Genomic DNA, 22172 nt, shown 5'->3' with positions numbered 1-22172 from the left:
CGCCTCTCACTCACTCACTCACTCACTCACTCACTCACTCACTCACTCACACACTCCTCGGCGGTGAGTCCGGACGGGTCCAGTCCAGTCCAGTCCAGCAGCTGCAGCAGCACAACCAGCAAAGCCGACGACGAGATGCGGGCGCCTCTGCTGCTGTTGGCCGCGCTGTGCGCTCTGCGGGCCGGCGTGGGCTCCGAGCCGGTGACGCTGCTGGCGGAGGCCGACGAGACGAGCGCCGCCGCCGCGCCGGAGGAGTCGGCCTTGCTCCGACCCAAGGTCCTGATCGCCATCGCGGCTCGGAACGCGGCGCACAGCCTCGCTCACCACCTGGGCTGCATCGAGAGGCTCGACTACCCCAAGGAGCGCATCGCCATCTGGTCAGAACAACACTTTGGATTATTATTCGTGATTATGATTATTATTTGACAAAAGTGCGCCTGCGGCAAGCAGCCATTCGAAGCAGCAGGTAAACTCTCATGAGTGCGTTTTGAAAAGACAATCTAAAAGGATCGACAAACACGCTTTTGAAAGGAGACATTAAATTGCTTTGACAGCAGGATTAGTAGTGGGAGGAAGTCACGCGTGTCCAAAAATGTGGACGAGCTCGCTTGGGAGCGAGGGGGAGGTCACCTGATTAGGCACACCTGCACGACCGAATGGGAAAGAAGTGATGAGCATATTCACGGTTTCATTGGTGGGTGACAATTTGGTCGATTAAGCCTCAACTCAACTTTGTTTGGAACGCACAAAAAGTCTCCATTTTTTAATGTATATTTGGGGGAGGGGGGGGGGGATTTTTCTTTTTTTAAATTAGAATTTAAAAATATATATATTTTTAAAATATATTTTGGGGAATTTTGTTTCAATTCAATGTTTTTTTGTTTTTTTTTTTGGGGGGGGGAAATTTGAAATTTGAATTAACATTTTTTTTCAAAAGTCGCACGACGGACGGAGGCGTCAAGTCCAACCCGAATAGTCGTACAGTGAAGAAGTTGGCTGGTCACGGCTCTTTATCGCCCACTGCAGGCGGCGAAGCCATCTTCGTGCGCGTTTTCCCGTCCGTGTTCGGGCTGAGACGTCGACATGAAAAGCGGCGGCGGCGCTGAGAAAAGCTCTCAGTGGGCCGTCAAGAACGCTGGCGGGAATGACACAGTGCCTTCGGTTTACTAATTCACAGCGAGAAGAAGAGGCTGAGAAGGTGCCCTACTAAGATCCAGTAATATTTGTTGTTCCCACAGATCCAAGAGAGAACATATGCCTGTGAGTATTGTCGTGTGGCTCTGTTTGTATGTGTTGCTGCTTCATTTGTGTTAATGTAGCAATTCTTTTAGCGTTTATATTACTGTGACATCCATGCTAATATCTGCGAGCCCGTCTATGGCCTTTTGCGTTATTTATTAGCTTAACGCTAGCAGACTTTTCCATCCATACACCCATTTTCTACCGCTTATCTGAGGTCGGGTCGCGGGGGCAGTAGCTTTAGCAGGGACGCCCAGACTTCCCTCTCCCCAGCCGCTTCTTCCGGCTCTTCCGGGGGGGATCCCGAGGCGTTCCGGGCCAGCCGAAAGATGTAGTCTCTCCGGCGGGTCCCGGGTACTCCCAGGGGTGTCCTCCCGGTGGGACGTGCCCGGAAGACCTCACCGGGGAGGCATCCGAATAAGATGCCCCAGCCACCTCATCTGGCTCCTCTCGACGCGGAGGAGCAGCGGCTCCACGCTGAGCCCCTCCCGGATGACCGAGCTTCTCACCCTATCTCTGAGGGAGAGCCCGGACACCCTGCGGAGGAAACTCATTTCGGCCGCAAAAAGCAGAGATGCAATACTGAGGCCACCAGACCAGACCTGACCCCCTCTACGCCTTGAAATTTTGTCCAGAAAAGTTATGAACAGAATCGGCGACAAAGGGCAGCCTTGGCGGAGTCCGACCCTCACCGGGAACGAGTCCGGCTTACTGGCGGATATGCGGACCGACCAAACTCTGACTCCGGTCGTACAGGGACCGAACAGCCCGTATCAGGGGGTTCGGTACCCCATACTCCCGAAGCACCCCCCACAGGACTCCATGAGGGACACGGTCGAACGCCTTCTCCAAGTCCACAAAACACATGTAGACTGGTTGGGCGAACTCCCATTCACCCTCGAGGACCCTGCCGAGGGTGTAGAGCTGGTCCGCTGTTCCACGGCCAGGACGAAAACCACACTGCTGCACCCGAATCTGATTCGACTTCCCGACGGACCCTCCTCTCCGGCGCCCCTGAATAGACCTTACCAGTGAGGCCGAGGAGTGTGATCCCCCTGTAGTTGGACCACCACCCCAGTCGGCCAATCCAGAGGCACGGACCCCTATGTCCACGCGATGTTGCAGAGGCGTGTCAACCAGGACAGCCCTACAAGATCCAGAACCTTTAGGAACTCCGGGAGAATCTCATCCGCCCCCGGGGCCTTGCCACCGAGGAGCTTTTGAACCACCTCGGTGACATCGACCCCAGAGATAGGAGAGAACCCAGACTCCGCTCCCTCATGGGAAGGCGCGTCGGCGGAATTGAGGAGGTCTTCGAAGTGTTCTCCCCACCGGCTCACAACGTCCCGAGTCGAGGTCGGCAGCGCCCCAGGCCCACTATACGCAGTGTTGCTGGTGCACTGCTTCCCCCTCCTGAGACGCCGGATGGTGGACCAGAAGTTCCTCGAAGCAACCACCAACCTTCCTTTCCAACCTTCTTTCCTACTTACCTTACTACCTACCTCCAGTGGATTTAAAAAGTCTACACACCCATGTTCAAATGCCATTTTTTGATCATATATAAAAAAAAAGAGATGGGGAAAAAAATCATTTCAAGACAAAGAATCTGTACTCAAAATCAATTGAAAAAAGCAATAAAAAATCAGTCTTTTACTGTGAGAAGTAAAAAGAAAAATCAACTAGGATGATATGGTTGCACAAGTGTGCACACCCTCTCGTAAACGGCGATGCGGCAGTATTTAGAATTAACCAGTCACATTCAAACTCGTGTTCAATGGGAGTCAGCACACACCTGCAACTATTTAAGGTGCCACTTATTAACTCTGAATCAAATTCGGATGTTCTAGTAGGCTTTTCCTGACATGACTCAGTTGACACAATAACACAAGAGGTTCTCTGACTAGGTACAGTCCAGTATATGTTTGAGTGAAAATGAACATTTTTTATTTGACACCGAAAACTGCTGATAACATAAGTCCCAAATTCCAAATACAAACGTTGTTATTTAGAGGAGGGATTCTCAAAGTGTGGTATGTGGAGCACTCGTGTTCCACGCGATCCCTCTCGTGGTACGTGACGGAATCACGGAATTCGTTCTCAAACTCTGCATCATGCAGTGGCTTGAACTTTTTCTTTTTTCGTCTTTTAAAAAAAACAACGCAGCACAGTATATTTGTTGAGTCGAGTTCAGTTGTATTTAACTTGGACAATGGGCAGTTTTGGTGGCAGTTGGTGTCAAGAGTTTGACAATCACTGATCGAGAGCAATTATTTGCAGGAAATGAAAAATGGTCAAAATACCGAAAATGTCGTGTTTTTTTCTTTTTGTTTTTGTTTTTGTTTTGTGTGTCTTAATTGTTTTTCCAGAGCTGGACTGAATAGCGGCTACAATATTCAAGTTTATTGCAAACAACTACTATTTGAATATCGTGGCTAACCACCACGTAATCCGGCAGCGTATTTTCCGGACTGGACTGTTTCCATTTGAGTTATTTTGGGATGAATATATATTTTTTTAAAACAGATCATTTTAATTGATTTACATTCTCCAATATATAATCATATTAAAATTGGTATTAAATGGATTCTCCTGGCCTTCACTTTCCATTGTCATTTTGGAAATATACATTTTTTTATATCCTTATGTGCGTCACTTTGACCCACAACCCAACGCAACAGGAAGGCTAAACTTATGGTTCCTCATCATGGCAACACCTTGCTTGTGTTTCCATGTCTTTCCCGCAGGCTAGCGGCAACGCGAGGTATCATTTGAAATTACGACGCGGCTCAAAGGCGGTTTTCCTTTGCCAAACTCGCCGACCTCGCGGCCTAATCATCCGCAGCCCCCTGAGGACAAAGTGTTCGTGGGAAAGAGTTAGTGGCGTTCATTGCACAGCCGCGGAGTAAACAAAAGACAATTGTTGAGCCCATCCCAGAGCTGGATGACAAGCGGTCTGCTTGTGTCTCTCTCTTCTTTCGCTACCCTGCAGGAGGGAACACAGCTTTGCGGCTCCGCTTTTTGTTTTTCTTCCCTAACGAGAAGCTTCACTTCTCGTTAGGGAAGCATCGTCATCATTTTCAACCCATGCGGTAGCGTCTGGGTGCTTCGTTTTGGGTTCCTCCCTTGCCCGTTTGTTTGCTTTTTGCGTGTCGCTCCCGCTCGAAGTTTCCCGTAAAACTCAACACATAAAACAGAAGCGAATTAAACATTGTATATTTCAACACTAAAGCCGACCATCTGACAAAATTCTCTTAGCTTAATGCGCGCATGTAATTGAAAACGCCATAGATGGGCGAATGTAAATGAGTATAGATGTTTCTGGGGAAGGAAGGCACGTTGCTAAGAAGGTTGGTCGCTCGGGCAGATTTTTCTTCATTTATTATTCAACCAAACCATATCATTTCGCCGAAGGAAAGTCCTCTCGCGTAATGCTAACAGGTAGTGCAAAAAGCCATAGATGGGCTAACGGCAATTAACATCAATATTACAGGAATTGGAATTCTTCAATCGACTGCTACTTTTGCACACACAGAGCAGTCCATAGGTGCGACCGCATGCATGTCTCGACGTGAATAGAGGGGCTTCACTGGAATACACTCCACAGTCTCCGCTTTGCTGAAGCTGCCCTCATTCTCCTCTAGAATCGAATGTTTCCTTGCCGTTGCCAATATCTGCATATCCCGAAGAAATAATTGCCAATATTAGCTTTCCCTGTAATGATGCCTTCGTGCTAAACGCTGCAATATTGTACGCCGCAGTCTCCACTTGGCCGCAGCAGCCCTCGTTCTCCAGATCAAATGTGACCAGGAACCTCACGCGAGAACTAAATGCAAAAGCTCCACGGTCTCCTCCATTGCTGTTGTTAGTTTGTCTGTTTCGTGGCGACTGATGCCTTCAATGCGGCGTGTTTCTCGCAGTATCCCATCTTTTCACGGGGCACTTCAGTGGAGTTCGGGGCAAGCCTCTGAATAACCTTGAATATGACTCCTAAATGTCACACTCGAGCGCGAGTCCACTTTTTGTTGACGCTGAGAGCCATGAGGAATTTGTCGCTCTTTTTCTTCTCGGCCTTCGCGGGAAAGACGTTCAAATAGCGAGCGCGTTCGCAATGGCGCGCCGAGGTTTCACGGGAAACGACATCGACGAGCCAGCGCGGTCATTTAAGTCCCTGTGACGTGAAAATGCACATTGTGCATTCGACGCGCCGACAACCCTGCCAAATTTAAAAGAATAAAGAAAATCAAAGGCGTTCTCTCCACTGTCAGACGCTGTGGGCGTGTCCGCTGGATGTGCTGAAACCACGCCCACCGCTCGATTATCAACCGCCAATCCAAAAAAAAGAAAGGTTACGAGGCCTGTGGACACGTGCTGCCCAGATGGTCGTTACGAACGAAGACGGCAAAGGCGAAATAGGAAAGTCAAACTAAAACACCTTCGGGGAGCAGACTAATGAGGCTGCGGTTTACTGTTAATCTTTCAAACGAGGTTGAGGGGAAATCACGTGTGACGGGGAGGGAGCGGCACAGCGTTACTATCATATTAATACTCGTACAAATCTGTTCAAAACAGTCGAGTCTCTTCTTTTCGGGGCGTTTCTTTCGGCTGCACTGCTTCCACTACGTTGATGGAAGATTGTTTGAATTGATTCTATTACTTACTGTAGTTGTAGTAGTTTACTCTGTAGTTGTTGTTGTTGTTGTTGTGGCTTGCATTCTCAGAATTTACAGGTATCACATACAATATAATAATAAGCAAATGGGACTGTTTCGTTAATTTGATCTTCACGCCCCCCCCCCCCCCCCCTTCCCCCCGATGACGTTAGCATTTTCCCGTCCTCCGATTGGCCGGTAGGAGCAAAACTTGTTGCAGCCGACTTCAACGAGCAAAATACATCTGTAGCGATCTGCAGACATGAATACATTCAATAATCAATATCTCTGCTGTGTAGAGTACATTTGATATCGTTTTTTTTGTTGTTTTTGTCAGGGCATATTTCATATACACGTGCGATTAAACTGCGGCCATGGGCGTGTGATATTTGCGTTTGACATTTTACAGTGATGCTTCATTCCAGAAGCAAAAAAAAAAAAAAACAACAAAAAAAAAGCAACGAGGGGATGTAACAGCGTTAGTCATCGTGGAAAGTCACAGCGTGTGCTCGGAGGGGCACGGGAAAAACAAAAAAAAAGCTTCACACCAAAGTCACATAACAACCTCATTGAAAAATATAGAGCGATCGGCCGCTTTGACAGTGACTGCAAAAAAACAACAACAACCTTGGGCAAAATGCCACACGCTGCTTCACCAAAGACATTACTGTCCGAGATGAAAACAACAACGTTCGCATTCGACACGCACGGATGGCCGCCAATTCCACTTTGCAACTTTTGGGGTCCTTTGAGGCTTCCGTAGTTGCTCCACACGCACACAGATACATACACTGAAAGCCTGACACATGCAATTTGTGCGCATGCCTTTTTTTTTTTTTTTTTTTTTTTTTTTCTTCTTTACGACTTATCAGCAAATTACACACGCAGGCGCTAACAAGTCAATAATGTGCACGTGAAGCAGCTGTCGGACGCCACGGCCGGCTGTCATTTGCTGCAGAGTAACACGTCTATTAGCAAATGACAGGCTCGCTCTTACCTGGAAGTGTGCACACACATAAACACGGGTCAGCACACATTTATTTTGGTGGACTTTTCCACTGCTTTCTAATGGAACTCTCTCCCAAAGTCTATCTTGGACTGCGCCCGCATCACAGTTGCACTGACTTTTTTTTCCATGCAGTGTATTGACGGAGGTTGCAAAACGTGGGCAAGTTGCAACGTTTGACACTTTACACGGGCATTAGCGAGAAGAAACCAGTCAGCACCGTACAAAAGTGAAGTTTGCCTTTTAATTGCTTAAATACAGTTTTGGGAAGCTATATTTGATTTTCCTGAAGCCGCAATGTGCCACGCCGCGGCTTGTCGCAGCGCGTCTGCGTGTCTCGCTGATGTGCGGTTTAGCAGTTGAAGAAGCGCTTAAATACGGGCTTGCGTCGACTCATTACGACAGGACAGCGTGTTCCCCGCTTTGCCTGGCATACCGTTAAATACGATAAAAAATAGTCATTATGCGGCGGCTGCCTTTTCGTGCGACTGATACGCACGTGCTTGTCGGTACCTGTTTGAGCGTGAATACCCAAACACGCCAATGACGCACACACACACATATATATACTAGTACACCGGGCAAGACAAGGCAAGGTTTATTTGTATATGCTGTAACCATTCATACAGTACACAAAGCAAATCCATAATGCTTTATGCAGAAATAATGATTACAAAAACAAAAAGAGGATTCAATGAAAAGATGAAGCAAAACAGCCAAAAAGGGGAAACCCATCTTTTCCTCAAGTGAACAATCCCAAAATCAAAGCGACTACGTCGGGACTGAGTTGGAGAATGTAGCTTTCATATTTACCAAACATGACTTGGATTAGTTTGATCTAACCTTCACATGTTTTATTGTTCCGGCCTTGTTGTGACTACCAGCTGTTTTTGTACCCATTCCGCCAAAGAGCAATTTGAGTGCAGCTGGACAAAGATCATTGTTTTCTTTCCTTTTCTTCTCTGTCTCTCGCGCTTCCATATGACGACGGCGTTCCTTTGCTCGCTCTTCACTAAGCGGTGACAACTCGTGACCATTTGTGCCTTTTCCTCTCTTTGCAATCCTTTTTTTTGCCCCCCCCCCCCCCCCCCCCCCTTGTAATAATAACCCACAAAGACAAGATTGCTTCCTTGTTTATTCTGTCAGAAAAAAGATTTGCCCAAACAGAAACAAGATGTTTCATTTACGAAAAAGCGGGAGTGAACAACAAAGGCCAGATTTAAACGTCGCGGCGAGCTGTTCGAATGCAGACAATATAACAATACTCACAGGCATATATTGTTTATCCTTTGCAAAAAAAAAAAAAGTCCGCTGTGAAACTCGTCTTCGTGTGCGTCTCTGTGTCTGTATTATACTGCCCCCGAGTGGCCGACGGGCGCACAACCAAAAGGAGCGGCGCCATGTCCTTTGCCCACAAAGCGAGTCCTCAGCTGTCAGCGTGTCGTTGCAGGGCCGCGAGCGACCACAACGTGGACAACACCACGGCCGTGTTGCGAGAATGGCTGAAGAATGCCCAGCGCGTCTACCATTACGTGGAGTGGAGGCCCATGGAGGAGCCCAGGTCAGTTGCGATGCCCGCAAAATCATCCACTTTCGCTTCGTTGCTTCAAAAAAATGATTGCTTAATAACACGCAGTGCTTCTCAAACCTTTTAGACCACCCACAGTACCTACCTACCTAGTTAGTACCACCTAAAAAAAAAAAAGAGAGAGACTTAATTCTCCAAGTATCACAATCATGGCCAACATAAAAATACAGTAGCATAGTAGACTTAAGTGCTCATAAGAAAATTGGTTTTATTCCCTAAATGTATATTTAATACTATAGTAAGCCACTGCAACATTATGCACACACACAAAAATAATAATAATAATTGTTAGTTGCCCAATTCATATTTGAACATATTTGGAGAAGAAGAAGAAGAAGAAGAAGAAAAAAAACATCTTGAGTGAATCCATTATTTAAAAAAAATTTTTTGTTTTTATGGATTTGGTAACAATAAGTTAAAAAGGACTTGGGCAATTATGCTATTAGGCTGACGATATAAGAAAAGAAAAACTGTAAAAACTGTACCTAAATAATTATTCAGTTGAAATGTAACGCACATCGAATTGAGTCCAAATGTTTGGAAACAAACAGAGACGAGTAAGCGCTCGTTTTTTGAACTGCAACGTTAAATACAACTGAACTGTAGTCAGCCAGGGATTCTTGTGCTACTCGCGTACCACTAGAGGGACCCTGCGTAGCACACTTTGAGAATCACTGATTTACCGTAATCCCCCACATATTCACCGTTCAGTATTTGCTAATTCACATTCACGCCCGAGGTTTTTCTTCCCCTTCAACATATTGTCCGCTCGTCGTGGAAAAACTCACCTTTTTGCATGCATTGATTTTTTTTTTTTTTTGCACTCTTTACAAAACTTCCCGAGATGCCACACGATGCCGCCAAAGCCTTGTCTAAATAGGAATCGGTGTCAAGGAAGTACGGCGCAGCGGCACCTTGACCGAGCGCATAACTCAATTGAAATGAATTGAAGTGCTGGTAATCTCTTCCAACCCAACGCGCCCCCCCCCCCCCCCCCCCCCCCACTAATCGGCGACGCTCTGCGAAGGTCCTACACAGACGAGTGGGGTCCCAAGCACTGGCCCGCGTCCCGGTTCAACCACGTGATGAAGCTGAGGCAGGCGGCGCTCAAGGCCGCCAGGCAGCGATGGGCCGACTTCATATTGGTAAGAGGAAGACGTTTGGATATCAAATCAATATTCTCCATTGAATTGAATTGAAATTCCATTCATGTGTTCCATCCCCCCCCAAAACCAGCACAATTGTTTTTTTGCACGTCACTCAAAGCTCCTAACTTGAAAAACTTGTAAGTTGGGCCACTTGTAAGTCAATACAATGACTTGGAATAAATCCAATTGTTTTTGTCAGTATCATGCCAAAATATACATTTTCCCCGACTATACTCTCGCTCACTTCAGTTTTGGAAATTCCGGGTTTATTCCCGTTTCTCCGTGTTTATGCGTTGTAGTTCGTAGACAGTGACAACCTCCTGACCAACCCTCGTGCGCTCAACCTGCTGATTGCTGAGAACTTGACCGTGGCCGCCCCCATGTTGGAGTCCCGCTCCTTGTACTCCAACTTCTGGTGCGGCATGACCCCACAGGTACAACCTGGACCTCCATCCATCCATGCGCTTCCTACCCCCACCAAAAAAAACCAAACAAACGTGCTCTCCTTTAGGGCTACTACAAGAGAACCCCGGACTACCAGCCAATCAGGGAGTGGAAGCGCGTCGGCTGCTTCCCGGTTCCCATGGTGCACAGCACGTTCCTGCTGGACCTGCGACGGGAGGCCAGCCGGGATCTGGCCTTCTACCCGCCTCACCCCGACTACAGCTGGGCCTTCGACGACATCATGGCCTTCGCGTTCTCCGCGCGGCAAGCGGGTGAGTCGGAAGCTCGCGGGAAACTTGCGCGTTCGGAGCCGGCCCGCCGATTGCATTTAACGTCAAGCTCGAAAAAGCGCTCACATTCCGTATTCAAGTCGAGGTTAAGACAGTTGTACGTGCCAGTGCTTCCCAACACTGGCAAGCAAGTAAGCTGCTTTTTATTTGGTCACTCATTGTCTAATCAGCATGTTTGGACACTAACAAAGAGGACTTTGTAGCATAAGTGAAAGCAGCAGGATGACCAAACCCACGTGTACGGATTGTTTGTGTGTGCGTGCGCAAACACAACTTTGGAGATTTCCATTTCATACGCTTGACAAGAATGTGTTGCGTTTGTCTGCCAGAGCGTCGGCTGCACATTTTGCAGCCGTGTGTGTGGCGGCCTGCGCGTTGCATGCGGCACAGCGTCGCCGCAGGGTTGGAGCTCGAAATTCTCCCCAATGTAGCGGCATGGAATTGTACAAGCCCCCTCAAAATGGCGCACTTTCAAAGTGCTTTAAACACTAAAGTGCTCGGCCCATTCAAAAAAAAAACAAATTCAATCCAAAAAAGACAAAAATAGCGAGCTCACTGAATATTTGATATTCAATTTCATTCAAGGAAACTAAATACTGATTCGTTCTTTATAGTTAAATTAAATAACTCTGTTAATGATCAAATGAAATGTATTTAAATTTCAATAGTTTTAATAAAATAATATATTCATAAATAATTGAATTAGTTCTTGAAATGAATACATAGATATTAATGAATATTTCCTGGGAACTAAAATAAAATACATGTAAATATATTCAGGTTTATTCACATAAAATACTGTCCCATTAATAACTAAACATATTCATTAATAATTAAATTAACATCAAATTAAAATGAATACTTAGTAAATAATAATCAAATCAAACTAAAATACTTTTAAATTATATGAATTCAAGTCTGATTAAAAATATCTTGATTCTTAATGAAATGAAATTGCATTCCGTAAACAATAACGAATACAAATTACAATTCATATGCATGTTATACAATTCAATACATATTTATTCATAATCAAATGAAAACAAAAAAAAATATCAAAACTAAACTAAATTTCAACCTGGGCCTTGTAAAAAAGAAGACCCGTATACTGTAACCTTTTACATTATAAACATAAATGTCTCAATAAGAGCTGATGTAAAGTATATTGAAGACACACAGGGAGATACCTTAAAGAGGTTTATTTTCATTTTCACAGTAAAAACAATGAGAAAAGTCCAAATTGATGTGCGTGTGTCCTTCAGGCGTTCAGTTGCACGTGTGTAACAGAGAGCACTACGGCTTCCTTCCCGTCCCCCTCAAGCCGCAGCAGAATGTCGAAGATGAGCGCGAGAGTTTCATACACACCATCACGGAGGCCTTGAGTGAGTGCCCGCACACACGCTTTGTCACGCCTCGCTGTGCCTCCTCGGCCGGTTCCTCTTGACCTCCGCCGGCGTCTCTGATTGCATCCTGTCAGCCTCAAGCCGCCAACTTCATCTTTGTCTCTTTTCCTTTTTTTTTTTTTTTTTTTTTTTTTTTTTTTGCTCAGTCCTCCCACTTCTTGCTTTTCTACAGCGCCCGAGACATGGCATATAAAAACATCCACGCACCTCTGTCCAGTGCCAGGTTTTTGTTATGTATTGAACATTTCCCAAACTTTTTCCGTGCCCTGTGATTGGCTGGCAACCAGGTCAGGGTGTACCCCACCTCTTGCCCCAAAGTCAGCTCGAGGACAGCCGCGACACTCGTGAGAATAAGCGGTACAGAGAATGGATTGATGAAAACTTTTTCCGTCGTTAATGTGACCTTTAACCTGTACAACACAATTTAAAAAATAAATATTCAAGAGGGGAAGTAAAAATAAACAACTGAGATATTGTGGTTGCGCAAGTGCACGCCCTCTTGTGACTAAAAGAAAGCAAAAGATTGTCAGGAAAAGCCTACTGGAACAGCTGAACTTTATGCGGGTTTAAATGGTGGCAGGTGTGTGCTAACCTCATTTAACGTGAGTTTGAATCGGATTGGTCGATTAGGATCCCAGTTATAAGAGGGTGCGCACACTTGCGCAACCACGTAGTTTTAGTTGCCAACGAAGATGACGACCCTTTTGTTTGAGTTCTGCACAGGTGATAGGCCACATAAACGACGGGGAAGGGCTGTGAAATGATTTATTCCCGTCCTGTTTGAAAACGCAACTCCCACGAGAAATGCGTGGTCACTGTTTCTCTATTTGGTGTCCACAGATGTCAAAACCTGTGACCCTGTCATATTTGGGTCTCTGCACTATCCTCTTCCTGAAATTCTGTTTGACGTCGTCTCTCTCTTTCCGCCCCACAGTCGACCACAATATCGAGCCCTCTGAGCACCTGTACGCTCCACCATCACCGCAGGACACCATCGGTTTAGATGACGTAAGTTACCGCTTGGATTCGGACTACTTTTGACCTTTGAAATCACTTGTTTTCCTGTCTCTCCCCCCCACCCGCCCCTGCTTCATAACATACAGTAGTTAACGTGTTTGTTTTTTTTAGATCTTCCTGATAAACCTGAAGCGCCGGCTGGACAGAAGAAGCCGGATGTTGAAAACAATGTCGGCGCTAGGCCTGCACGCCACGCTCTCGGCCGCAGTGGACGGCAAGTAGGTCAAGATCGGAATCTCAAAATCTTTGAGCGGTTTATTTGAATGGACGGCCCGATTATAACGACGTGTATGCCAATGGACTTGTGTATGTGAACCGCATTTCAGATGTTGACATAAGCGGTCGACGTCGGTGCTCGGTGGAAACGGTGCTAGTCGGTCTCTCGTCTCGCCTTTTTATCCGAACACTCTCAACTTCCGATCCACTGCTCTTGCTTTAATCCTTCTGAGAAAGTCCTAATCCCTCTTTCGTCCCTCCCTGAGCTTCATGCGCTGCGTGCTGCGACACGCAACAGTTTTTCGAACAAGCTAACTGAGTGTGACTTCTTCTCTCAACCTCTCAGAGCTCTAAATACATCACAGCTGCAGGCGCTGGGAATAGAAATGATGCCCGGCTACAAGGACCCGTACTCCGGCCGGGTCCTGACCAGAGGCGAGATCGGCTGCTTCCTTAGCCATCACTCAATATGGAGTCAGGTGAGAAGTAGCCTGTGAGATCGTATTTGTAATTGTTAACTGTGATTAACCACAGTTTTATATGGAAAGCTGTGTTCAGTTTCACTGGCCACACACAAACCTGATTACCGTCAGATTTTTTGAATAAAGAAATCACTTGCTCACCACCTAAAAAAAAGAAAAGAAAAAAGAAACACATCACCCCACGATCTAACGAACAAATGACAAAGTGATTGAAATCTATTAGGCTGGAAAAGGTTGTAAAGCCATTTCCAAGACTTTGGGACCCCAGCGGACCCCGGTCAGAGCCATTAGCCATCCACAATTGGAGAAAACTGGGAACGGTGGTGAAGCTTCACAGGAGTGGTCAGCTTCGCAAAATTACTCCAAGTGTGCAAGGACGACTCTTCAGACTGACATCTATATAACAATAATAATCAAAACATTTCCGAAGAGAAAGAACACCAAGGCTCGTCTCGCATTGGCCCAAAAACATATTGATGATCCCCAAGACTTTCGGAGAAATATTCTGTGGACCGAAAAGACAAAAAGTGGAATATGTTGTCAGGTCTGACTTAAAAACAAAACATTTGATTAAAAGAGCAACATACCGACAGTCAAACGGTGGAATGGTGATGGTGGTGTGATGGTTTCGGGCTGCTGGCTTGTTCAGGACCTGGACGACTTACTGTGATGAATGAAACAATGAATCCTGTAGTCTACCAGAAAATCCCGCAGGCGAACAAGTTCTCTTGGGTTATAAGCAGGACAACAAGCCAAAACATAGCAGCAAGTCCACCTCTGAAATCCAGACAGATGATCCTAAACAGGCAGTTTAAGAGCTACCCTCAGAGATGATTGAGTGAAACCAATTCTGCGGAAAAGAATGGGCCAAAATTCATCTACAGCGATGCCAAAGCCTCACCGGCACTGATCGCAAACGCTTGATATCAATTATTGTATTGTATTGAAAATACTTTTTCAGATAGGGCCTGATAGGTTTGGATTTTTTTCCCCCCTTGACCTATGAAATCCTTTAGAAATGCCCTTTTATATTTTCTTGGGTAGTCTATGTGAGATATTAAAATTGGATTGATGATCTGACACATTTAAGAAATCAGGATCAATACATTTTTCATGGCACTGTGCCTGGACCATTCATTCAGCAAGCAATCCTTTTGGAGCCACAGGTGGTGGAGCGGGGCCTTCAGAAAGTTCTTGTTCTAGAGGACGACGTGAGGTTCGAGCCCCGCTTCAAACGGCGACTGCAGGCCATCTTGGATGACGTGGACAAAGCCCAGCTGGACTGGGACCTCATGTAAGCACACACACCACGTCAACCGAAAGTCTGTGTTCGGAATCATTCACTCATTAATTAGTATATATACATATATATATATATATATATATATATATATATAGGAGAGCAGCTAATCACAAATATAGGAACAACCAGTGAAATAGTTCCAGTTACTGTAATTTCTTGTGTATAGTGCGCACCCATGTATAATACGCACCCCCAAAGTTCACCTCAAAATTCTGGAAAAACCTTCTACCTATGTTTTATGCATTTTTACAATGCATGATTTTGCTTCTACCCATATGATCAAAACATGATCTGTAGTTTGTTAATTTGTATCAAAGAATTATTCTGAAGTTAAGCACCTTTATTTGAGCACATTACCTTTTTTATTTACTTGGCTAGGGTTAGGGTATGTAAACTTATGAGCACACCTGTACATATATGCAGTCATACGTACCCCTGTTATATTGGAATGAAAGTGTAGACTACACCTTTTTTATCACCACTAGGTGGCGGTGGCATATTAGAATGAAAGTGTACACCTTTCTCATACACTCTAGGTGTTGGTGGCATTTTGGAAGGAAAGTGTACAGCTTTTTTGTAACCTCTAGATGGCGACATACGTTTATAATTTCCCCCCTCCTCCCCTCCATTTGCCCCTATACCTATGTATAATGCGCACAATTGACTTTTGAGAATTTTGGGGGGGCGGGGCTGAATTATACATGAGAAATTACGGTAAACCCTAATTCTACACTCTTGTGGTCTTATTTTTGGAGGAACTGAACTGTTTCATACGTGCCATACGCGCCTCCCACAAAAGAGCTTTCAGAAAACAATAGGTAGGATCTTCTTTGACATTATGTGAAATTCGCGGGCTCAAACAAAGTTCCTTTGGCATGTCATATATCCAGAAGTGTAACAGATACATACATAACCAAATACCCAAATTAATATTCCCTTTCAGTATATTTGTGAAGCAGGACATCAGTATTTTCCAAATCATGACTGATAAACCCACAGAGACCTTCAGAGGTACGGTATGTACATGCTGTATCTCAACAACTACAGTATCATCGCGGCACACATGCTTTCAGTACCAAAATGTCTGCAATAGCTATATTTATATTTGACTTTTAAGACATTTGCATTTATATAAAACAACAACAATATTTTCAAATTTATGGCTCATAAACAGTTTTTGGTGTCATGCTTTTGGTATCAGAAGCCATATTTATATCCAACTTTAGTATATTTATGTCAAATAATCAATATTTTTTCATTTCAATTCATTATTTCTTTTATTGTTTTCTGGAGTCTGCAAGTACCTATGTGATGAATCTCAAGAACCATAACCGATAGATACATGCACTTGGTACCAAAATATCCGCAATACCCAACTTTATGTTCAACTATAGTACATTTCTGGGTCTTAGAATTAATACATTTCAAGTTAGAAGAAAAACAGTTTTGGGTCTGACATCTTGGAATTTTTGGTGGTCAACGGTACTAAAGCTGTACGATGAGACTGAGGCCGTCCTGTGTAACTCAGCTACGTGGGGCGTAAGCGCATGCAAGTGCAGCAGCCCGAGCGCTCGGTGGACGGCGTGAACAACCTGGTGGAGGCCGACTATTCGTACTGGACGCTGGGCTACGTGTTGTCGCTGCAGGGGGCCACGAAGCTATTGGACGCCAAACCCTTCGCCAAGATGCTGCCCGTCGATGAGTTCCTGCCCGTCATGTTCAACAAACACCCAAAGTAAGTCAATTGTATTTTTTATTTGATTGTGCCAAAGGCGCATATTTCAAATTTGAAAATATCACCACCAAACAAAAAGTCATAAAATGTATATACAGTGGAACCTCCATTTTTTCTTTTTTTTTTTTGTATGCCCTAGTTTTTGCATGATTAGGTTTGTGAAAGTTTTTGGGGTCTAAATTTTGACCCGGTTTTCATATTTAAAAAATGTGACTGCCATTCATTTCCCACGATCGATGAAAGTTCTTTCGAGGGTAAAGTATGCAAAGCCTTCGGCGACTGAGTTCTCCAAGAGCTCATCAGAGTGAGTCGACCTGGAGTCCAATCAATGTGACAAGATCGGAGGTGTTGGTTGAAACTGGCCTTCGCTATGAAAAAAAAAAACTAAACAGTTTTGAGTTGTTTTTCTTTTTTCATTTGCCCAACGTGAACCGTACCTTACACAAAAGAGCTTTCAGAAAACAGGCACACCTGTTAGCAAACCAACTGTTAGCTTGTTAGCATTGAGCTGTTCCTTTTAAAAAAGGATCTGACCGCAGGGCACAATGTAAAATGCTTTTCGCTCTACCTTTGTTTAGTCATTTTTTTCTACATTGTCCCTTGTTAGCATAAGAACTGTTAGCATGCTAGCATTGCATCATTGGAAATAGGAGGAAAATATTGATGTAGTCATTCACCTTTCTATGTTGTGTGCAATTCAGAAAACAGATGGCACGGAGACGTGTGTCTGTGTTTATGTTCACAAACACAAACAGGGAAGACTCTTTTAGACAAGCTTGGTAAACGCAAATATTTACTGACGTCTCCAAATAGACGCTTGCAGGTGCACGACACTCTTACGTGAGGCTTCAACAGGTGATGCAAAAAAAAAAAAAAAAAACACGGCGATGTCCTTTGTGACGCTTTGCGTGCAGTTTTCTACTTTATCTCCTCTTCGATCCCTCTTTTTGTTCGACCCCCATCTTCATCCAGTCACAAAAGAGTGCTTGGATTGTTGTTGAGGCCGCACGTTGCCTTACAGAGGACGCGCAATGCTGCTTTTTTTTTTTTTTTTTTTTTTTTTTTATCAGACTATTTTGTCTAGTACAGCGGGTGGGCAAACTTCTGTGCTCAAGGGCCAAATTAAAGTTTTAAAACGGACAGATGGGACGTGTCATTGTAAATAAGCTAAAAAAAAATAGAAATCATAATAATTAAATTAAAGGTTTTAAAATATTTCATGACGAATTAATCAGCCTATTGTATTTGATTTAAAAGGATTTATTGATCTATTTTCTAAAATACAATTGGCTTATTTGACTAATATTATTTTATTTTATTATCTACAAAATGTCTATTCAATGGTAATTAATCAACCAGTTATTTATTTAAAATGTACTTGTAAAGTTCTATTTTATAAAAATATGGGGTTCATTATTTACGCAAAATGAATTAGAATATTTCAATGAATACATACAAATTAATAAATATAACATGAAGAAAAAAAATAGCTACATGAAAGAAACCCAATTACTTCATGAAACATATTTTTAAATGTGTTCATTTATTATTTAATGCAATAAATCACATTTATTATCCAGTTAGGTAATAAAGTATGCATTTAAAAAAAAATTTATTGGTATTGTTTTATTGTACTAAGATTATTTACAATGAATCCATTGACAAATGAATGAGAATCCACATCGATAAAAATGCATCCAACTAAATTCATACATTTTAATGAACCAATTTTAGGGGGGGGAAAGATTACAGGACTTGTAATATTGTAAATGCCGAGTACAGATGTAATCGAGTACATCGCCTCGGTCTCTCCGTTTCCTCTTGCTTGGATGGCGGCGCCCATCGCACCTCTCGTGCCCGCGCAGCTTTCTCACCCTTCATTTTTTTCTTTCTCCGCCTTCCTCAACAAACGCTGGACTTTGTCCGCTCGCCCTGTGTCGGCCCGGCCGCTCCTCCCCCTCCGCTGCCTCTCTTTGAGGAATGCGGGCCGCCAAGGCTCTTCCTGCTGCTCGGAGAAGGGGACAGGATTCCCATTGATAGCCCGGAGGTGGGGGCGGGGTTGGGATGGATGCTGCGCGTGTGTGTGTGTGTTACTGCGTAAATACACAGGGATGTGTGTCCAGTGTTCCCTGTATAGATTACTCTGTCAATACACCGTGTGTATGCGTGTGCGTGTGCGTGTTCATTTATGAACTCAGTAGGGAACGGAACGGGAATTGTACACGTACTTGAAGGTATTGTTTACAGAAATGAAATCGAAATGAGGCAGACACTTTTCACAGTCTGCAAGAAGTGACCGACGCAGTATTCTTACAATTAACACATTGCAGTCTCTCGTTGTTATTATTCTTCCGCTTGTTTTTGACAAAGTCCATCAAATGTTTTTTTTTAGAATCTTAAGTCATCTTTTCCGCATTGAGATGAATGGAAATGCCATTCATCTGTACCAGCCCCCCGATCCCCATTTCTTTCTTTTTTTTTTGCAAAGCGTAAAGCAGTGGTCCCCAACCACCGGTCCGCGGACCGGTGTCGGGCCGTGAGGCATTTTTTTACAGGGCCGCAGAGAAAGAATGAACAATTTATATCATTTCTGTTGAATTACAATTCGCGTGTCAATGTGTTTCATTTTGAAAATTGACCGGTTCTTCTCCGCCGCAACAGCTGCGCGTCTCAATTGACACGTCGAGACTGCACAGAACGCTTCCGTTTCCGGTCCCGGCCGGCTCGAACGCTAACGGCGGAAGAGCTCAAAGAACGTCCGCAGATAGCCTTTGTGTTCAACAGCCGCTGTGTTCTCTACAGCGCGGAGTACATGTCTCACTACGAGGCGCGAGACCTTCGGGCCTTCTCGGTGGAGCCGCTGCTCATCTACCCCACGCACTACACGGGCGAGCCGGGCTACATCAGCGACACCGAGACCTCCACCATCTGGGACGACGAGGCCGTGGCCACCGACTGGGACCGGCAGCACGCCCGCAAGACCGCCCAGCAGGGCCGCATCCGAACCGTGGCCCAGAACAGCGTCACGGGAGACTCGCCGCCGCCCGCCGCCAGGGCCTCGCGAGACGAACTCTGAATTTGATGGGAGTTTTTTTTTAACCATGCTGTGTGTTTTGGAAAGGTTTTTAAAAGACACTTGAAGCGGAGATACTGTATATGCGCGTGAACGCGGGTTGACAAGACGAGGAAGTGCCTTAATTTATTCCCACCGTGCCTCCTTTGGCGATATCTTTTGTACTACCCTGTTTCCTCGAATCACGGCCGTGATCTACTGAGGACAACAAAACTGAACGCCGACCTCAAATAGACGAAAAAAATGTCGTAACAATAAGGACATTAAAGACTTAACTGTCGAGCCCATTTGTACTCTGTTGCAAACCAAAACAGCAGCACCTAAATCCTTTTTCCATGGAGTTGCAATCTCTAGTTATTCTTCTTCTTCTGTTTTGTTTTGTTTGTGTTTGATAGCAGCCCCCCGAAACAACTCCATCAACTGTTCTCAGGAGTTTCACCTCATCTTTGTCTTTTCCTCAAAAGCTGTGCTGATGGCTGAATGCTGCCATCTGCGGGGCTATTTTAGCCATTGCAGTGGTTTGTAAACCCGAATTTAACAGACAAGCTCGGCGAGACCCTCTCCCACACCTACCCGTCGAAAAAGGTAGTTACTGTCTATATTCGTCGGTGGCAGTGAACGATTGAATTCCCCCCCATCTGCAGTTAAGTCAATAAAAAGCCCCTGGCCACTATTGGAGGAAATATGGCGTTCAAATTTTCTGTTTCCTCGAGGACCGCCTCGGTTTGAAAGAGCTGTTAACTTCGTCTGTAAAAGAAACAAAGTGTGTGTCAGCGTCATTGTTATTATTATTATTATTATTATTATTATTATTTGCAAGCTGCTGTGCACACGGATGGCGGAAGCGCCGTATTTACGAGGGTCACGTGACCCCACGCAAAACCCAGCCCTTTTCTTGCCAAAAGCAGCAGGCCGGTCCTGCTTGTTCGCAGAGCCGACACGCAGCCAAAAGCTCTCATTGCAATTCATCATCGGGGCGAAGATTTTACATGTCGTGTATGTCCTCAAAAAGCTTTTTTTTTTGGGGGGGGTTGTTTTGTTTTATTCTCCATGTCCAGGCTGATTGAATACATGTTTGCTGTCGATGAAACAACTTGTCACTCATCCTTAAAGAATTTGCAGACATAAAAGGCGAGTTTTCAGTTTTCAAAAAGCAAATGAACATTTTCTTGTCATATTTGTTAATACTGTCAGAATGACCTGATAGTAGTACATGAGTAAAATGATGTGTGTGTGTGTGTGTGTGTGTGTGTTGTGTGGGGAATCCTCTTCGGTTCCATCTTGTGCCTCTAATTGGATTTGCAAGAGACCACCCGGCCCGAGGAAAAGCAACCAATCGGAGACAGAGGGCATGACTGACGAGGTGTCAATCACTTCTTGTGCACCCATGGGCGCATTCATAGCGCGCCTCAGGAGGAAATGATGATTTGTTTTCTTTTTTAAATGTTTTTACACAGTAATATATTTTGCTTCCAAATTTAATATTTGCATTTTTTAGCATGTGCCCTAAAACAACTTTTTCTTACACACAAGTACAGCAAATAAGTCTTGCTTGTTTTTCATGTCATATTAACTGACAACGTCAGCCAGCTGTCCTCAACGTGAAGGATATTTTTTATTTATTTATTTTTTTTAATTTGCGCACTCAGCACAAACAAGCTACTGCAGTACTGTTCTCATTAACCTCCTGGCGAGGAGCTGCAGACAGTCAGCGCGCTCCATAAAAAGCTTTCCGACTTGAAAGGGGACCAGCAGCCCCCTAGTGAATTTGAGGTTGGGGTGAAGGTGATTACGGACGAGGACCCCGTGCTGGTTTACACTTCCCGTCTGGAAGAGGATCTGACGGGGCAAATCTGGAGATAAAGCGGGGCCTTGTGCTGGTTTGAGACACCTGGGACCTGTTTGAAATGGTCAAAAAAAAAAAAAAAAAAAAATCCATGTTATGTCTTAACGAACTGACAAGATAAATATTATTCGGATTTATCTAATAACCTGACAAAACCCTTTTTTTAAATGTAATAAAATACTTCATACTCACCACAGATGCTAATTATACATTGTATGACTGAATGAATGAATTTTGCTCGTCGAACAGTTTTGCTATGACCAACCAATCGGAAGACAGAAAAATGTTGACATCATCAAAGGCCAGCGCTTTGGCCCTGTGAGGACGAATTTGAAATCTGATTTGGTTAAAGAAACAGGTTAAGGCCAGCACTACTGATGATGAAGGCCCTGGACAGAATAGTTTGACGTGGCAACACATTGGGGCTGAAATCTAATTGGACAAAAAAAAAAATATATATATATATATATATATATATATATATAGACACACACACACACACACACATACGGAAGTTGTGCAGCCAAGAGAAATGCTACCAAATCAAGAGGATGGATTGTTGGGTATGAATTAATGCATGGAACAGTAATTTGTCTTATCTTTTGTTATGTTTCAGTGCTGTTTTTTCTTTATAAAAACATGTATTAAACCAGAAAATAAAACCCGGAGACCGACGCATAACAAAATTTTATCCGTAAATTATTTTATTGAGGAAAATTTATTCTGTATACGA

The 22172-nt window shown here is 44.3% G+C and overlaps 1 protein-coding gene across 2 annotated transcripts; it reads left to right on the top strand.

Moving 5' to 3' along the window:
* On the top strand, positions 1 to 21760 carry colgalt2b (collagen beta(1-O)galactosyltransferase 2b). 2 transcript variants are annotated; one of them, XM_061683430.1, is made up of 12 exons: positions 1 to 377; positions 8345 to 8455; positions 9510 to 9627; positions 9930 to 10064; positions 10142 to 10346; positions 11627 to 11746; positions 12702 to 12775; positions 12896 to 13002; positions 13347 to 13479; positions 14649 to 14776; positions 16314 to 16520; positions 19323 to 21760. In XM_061683430.1, exons 1-12 carry the CDS (start codon positions 136 to 138, stop codon positions 19594 to 19596), a joined length of 1854 nt encoding a protein of 617 aa, XP_061539414.1. In that variant the 5' UTR covers positions 1 to 135; the 3' UTR covers positions 19597 to 21760. The 2 variants fall into 2 exon arrangements, with proteins under 2 accessions (XP_061539414.1, XP_061539415.1); XM_061683431.1 differs by lacking the exon at positions 1 to 377 and adding an exon at positions 396 to 1260.
* Positions 21761 to 22172: the final 412 nt, after the last annotated feature.

This window comes from Phycodurus eques, chromosome 8, assembly GCF_024500275.1.
Source record: "Phycodurus eques isolate BA_2022a chromosome 8, UOR_Pequ_1.1, whole genome shotgun sequence".
NCBI lineage: Eukaryota > Metazoa > Chordata > Actinopteri > Syngnathiformes > Syngnathidae > Phycodurus > Phycodurus eques.
Note: the sequence above shows the minus strand (reverse complement) of the source record. Positions and strands in the feature narration are given on the sequence as shown.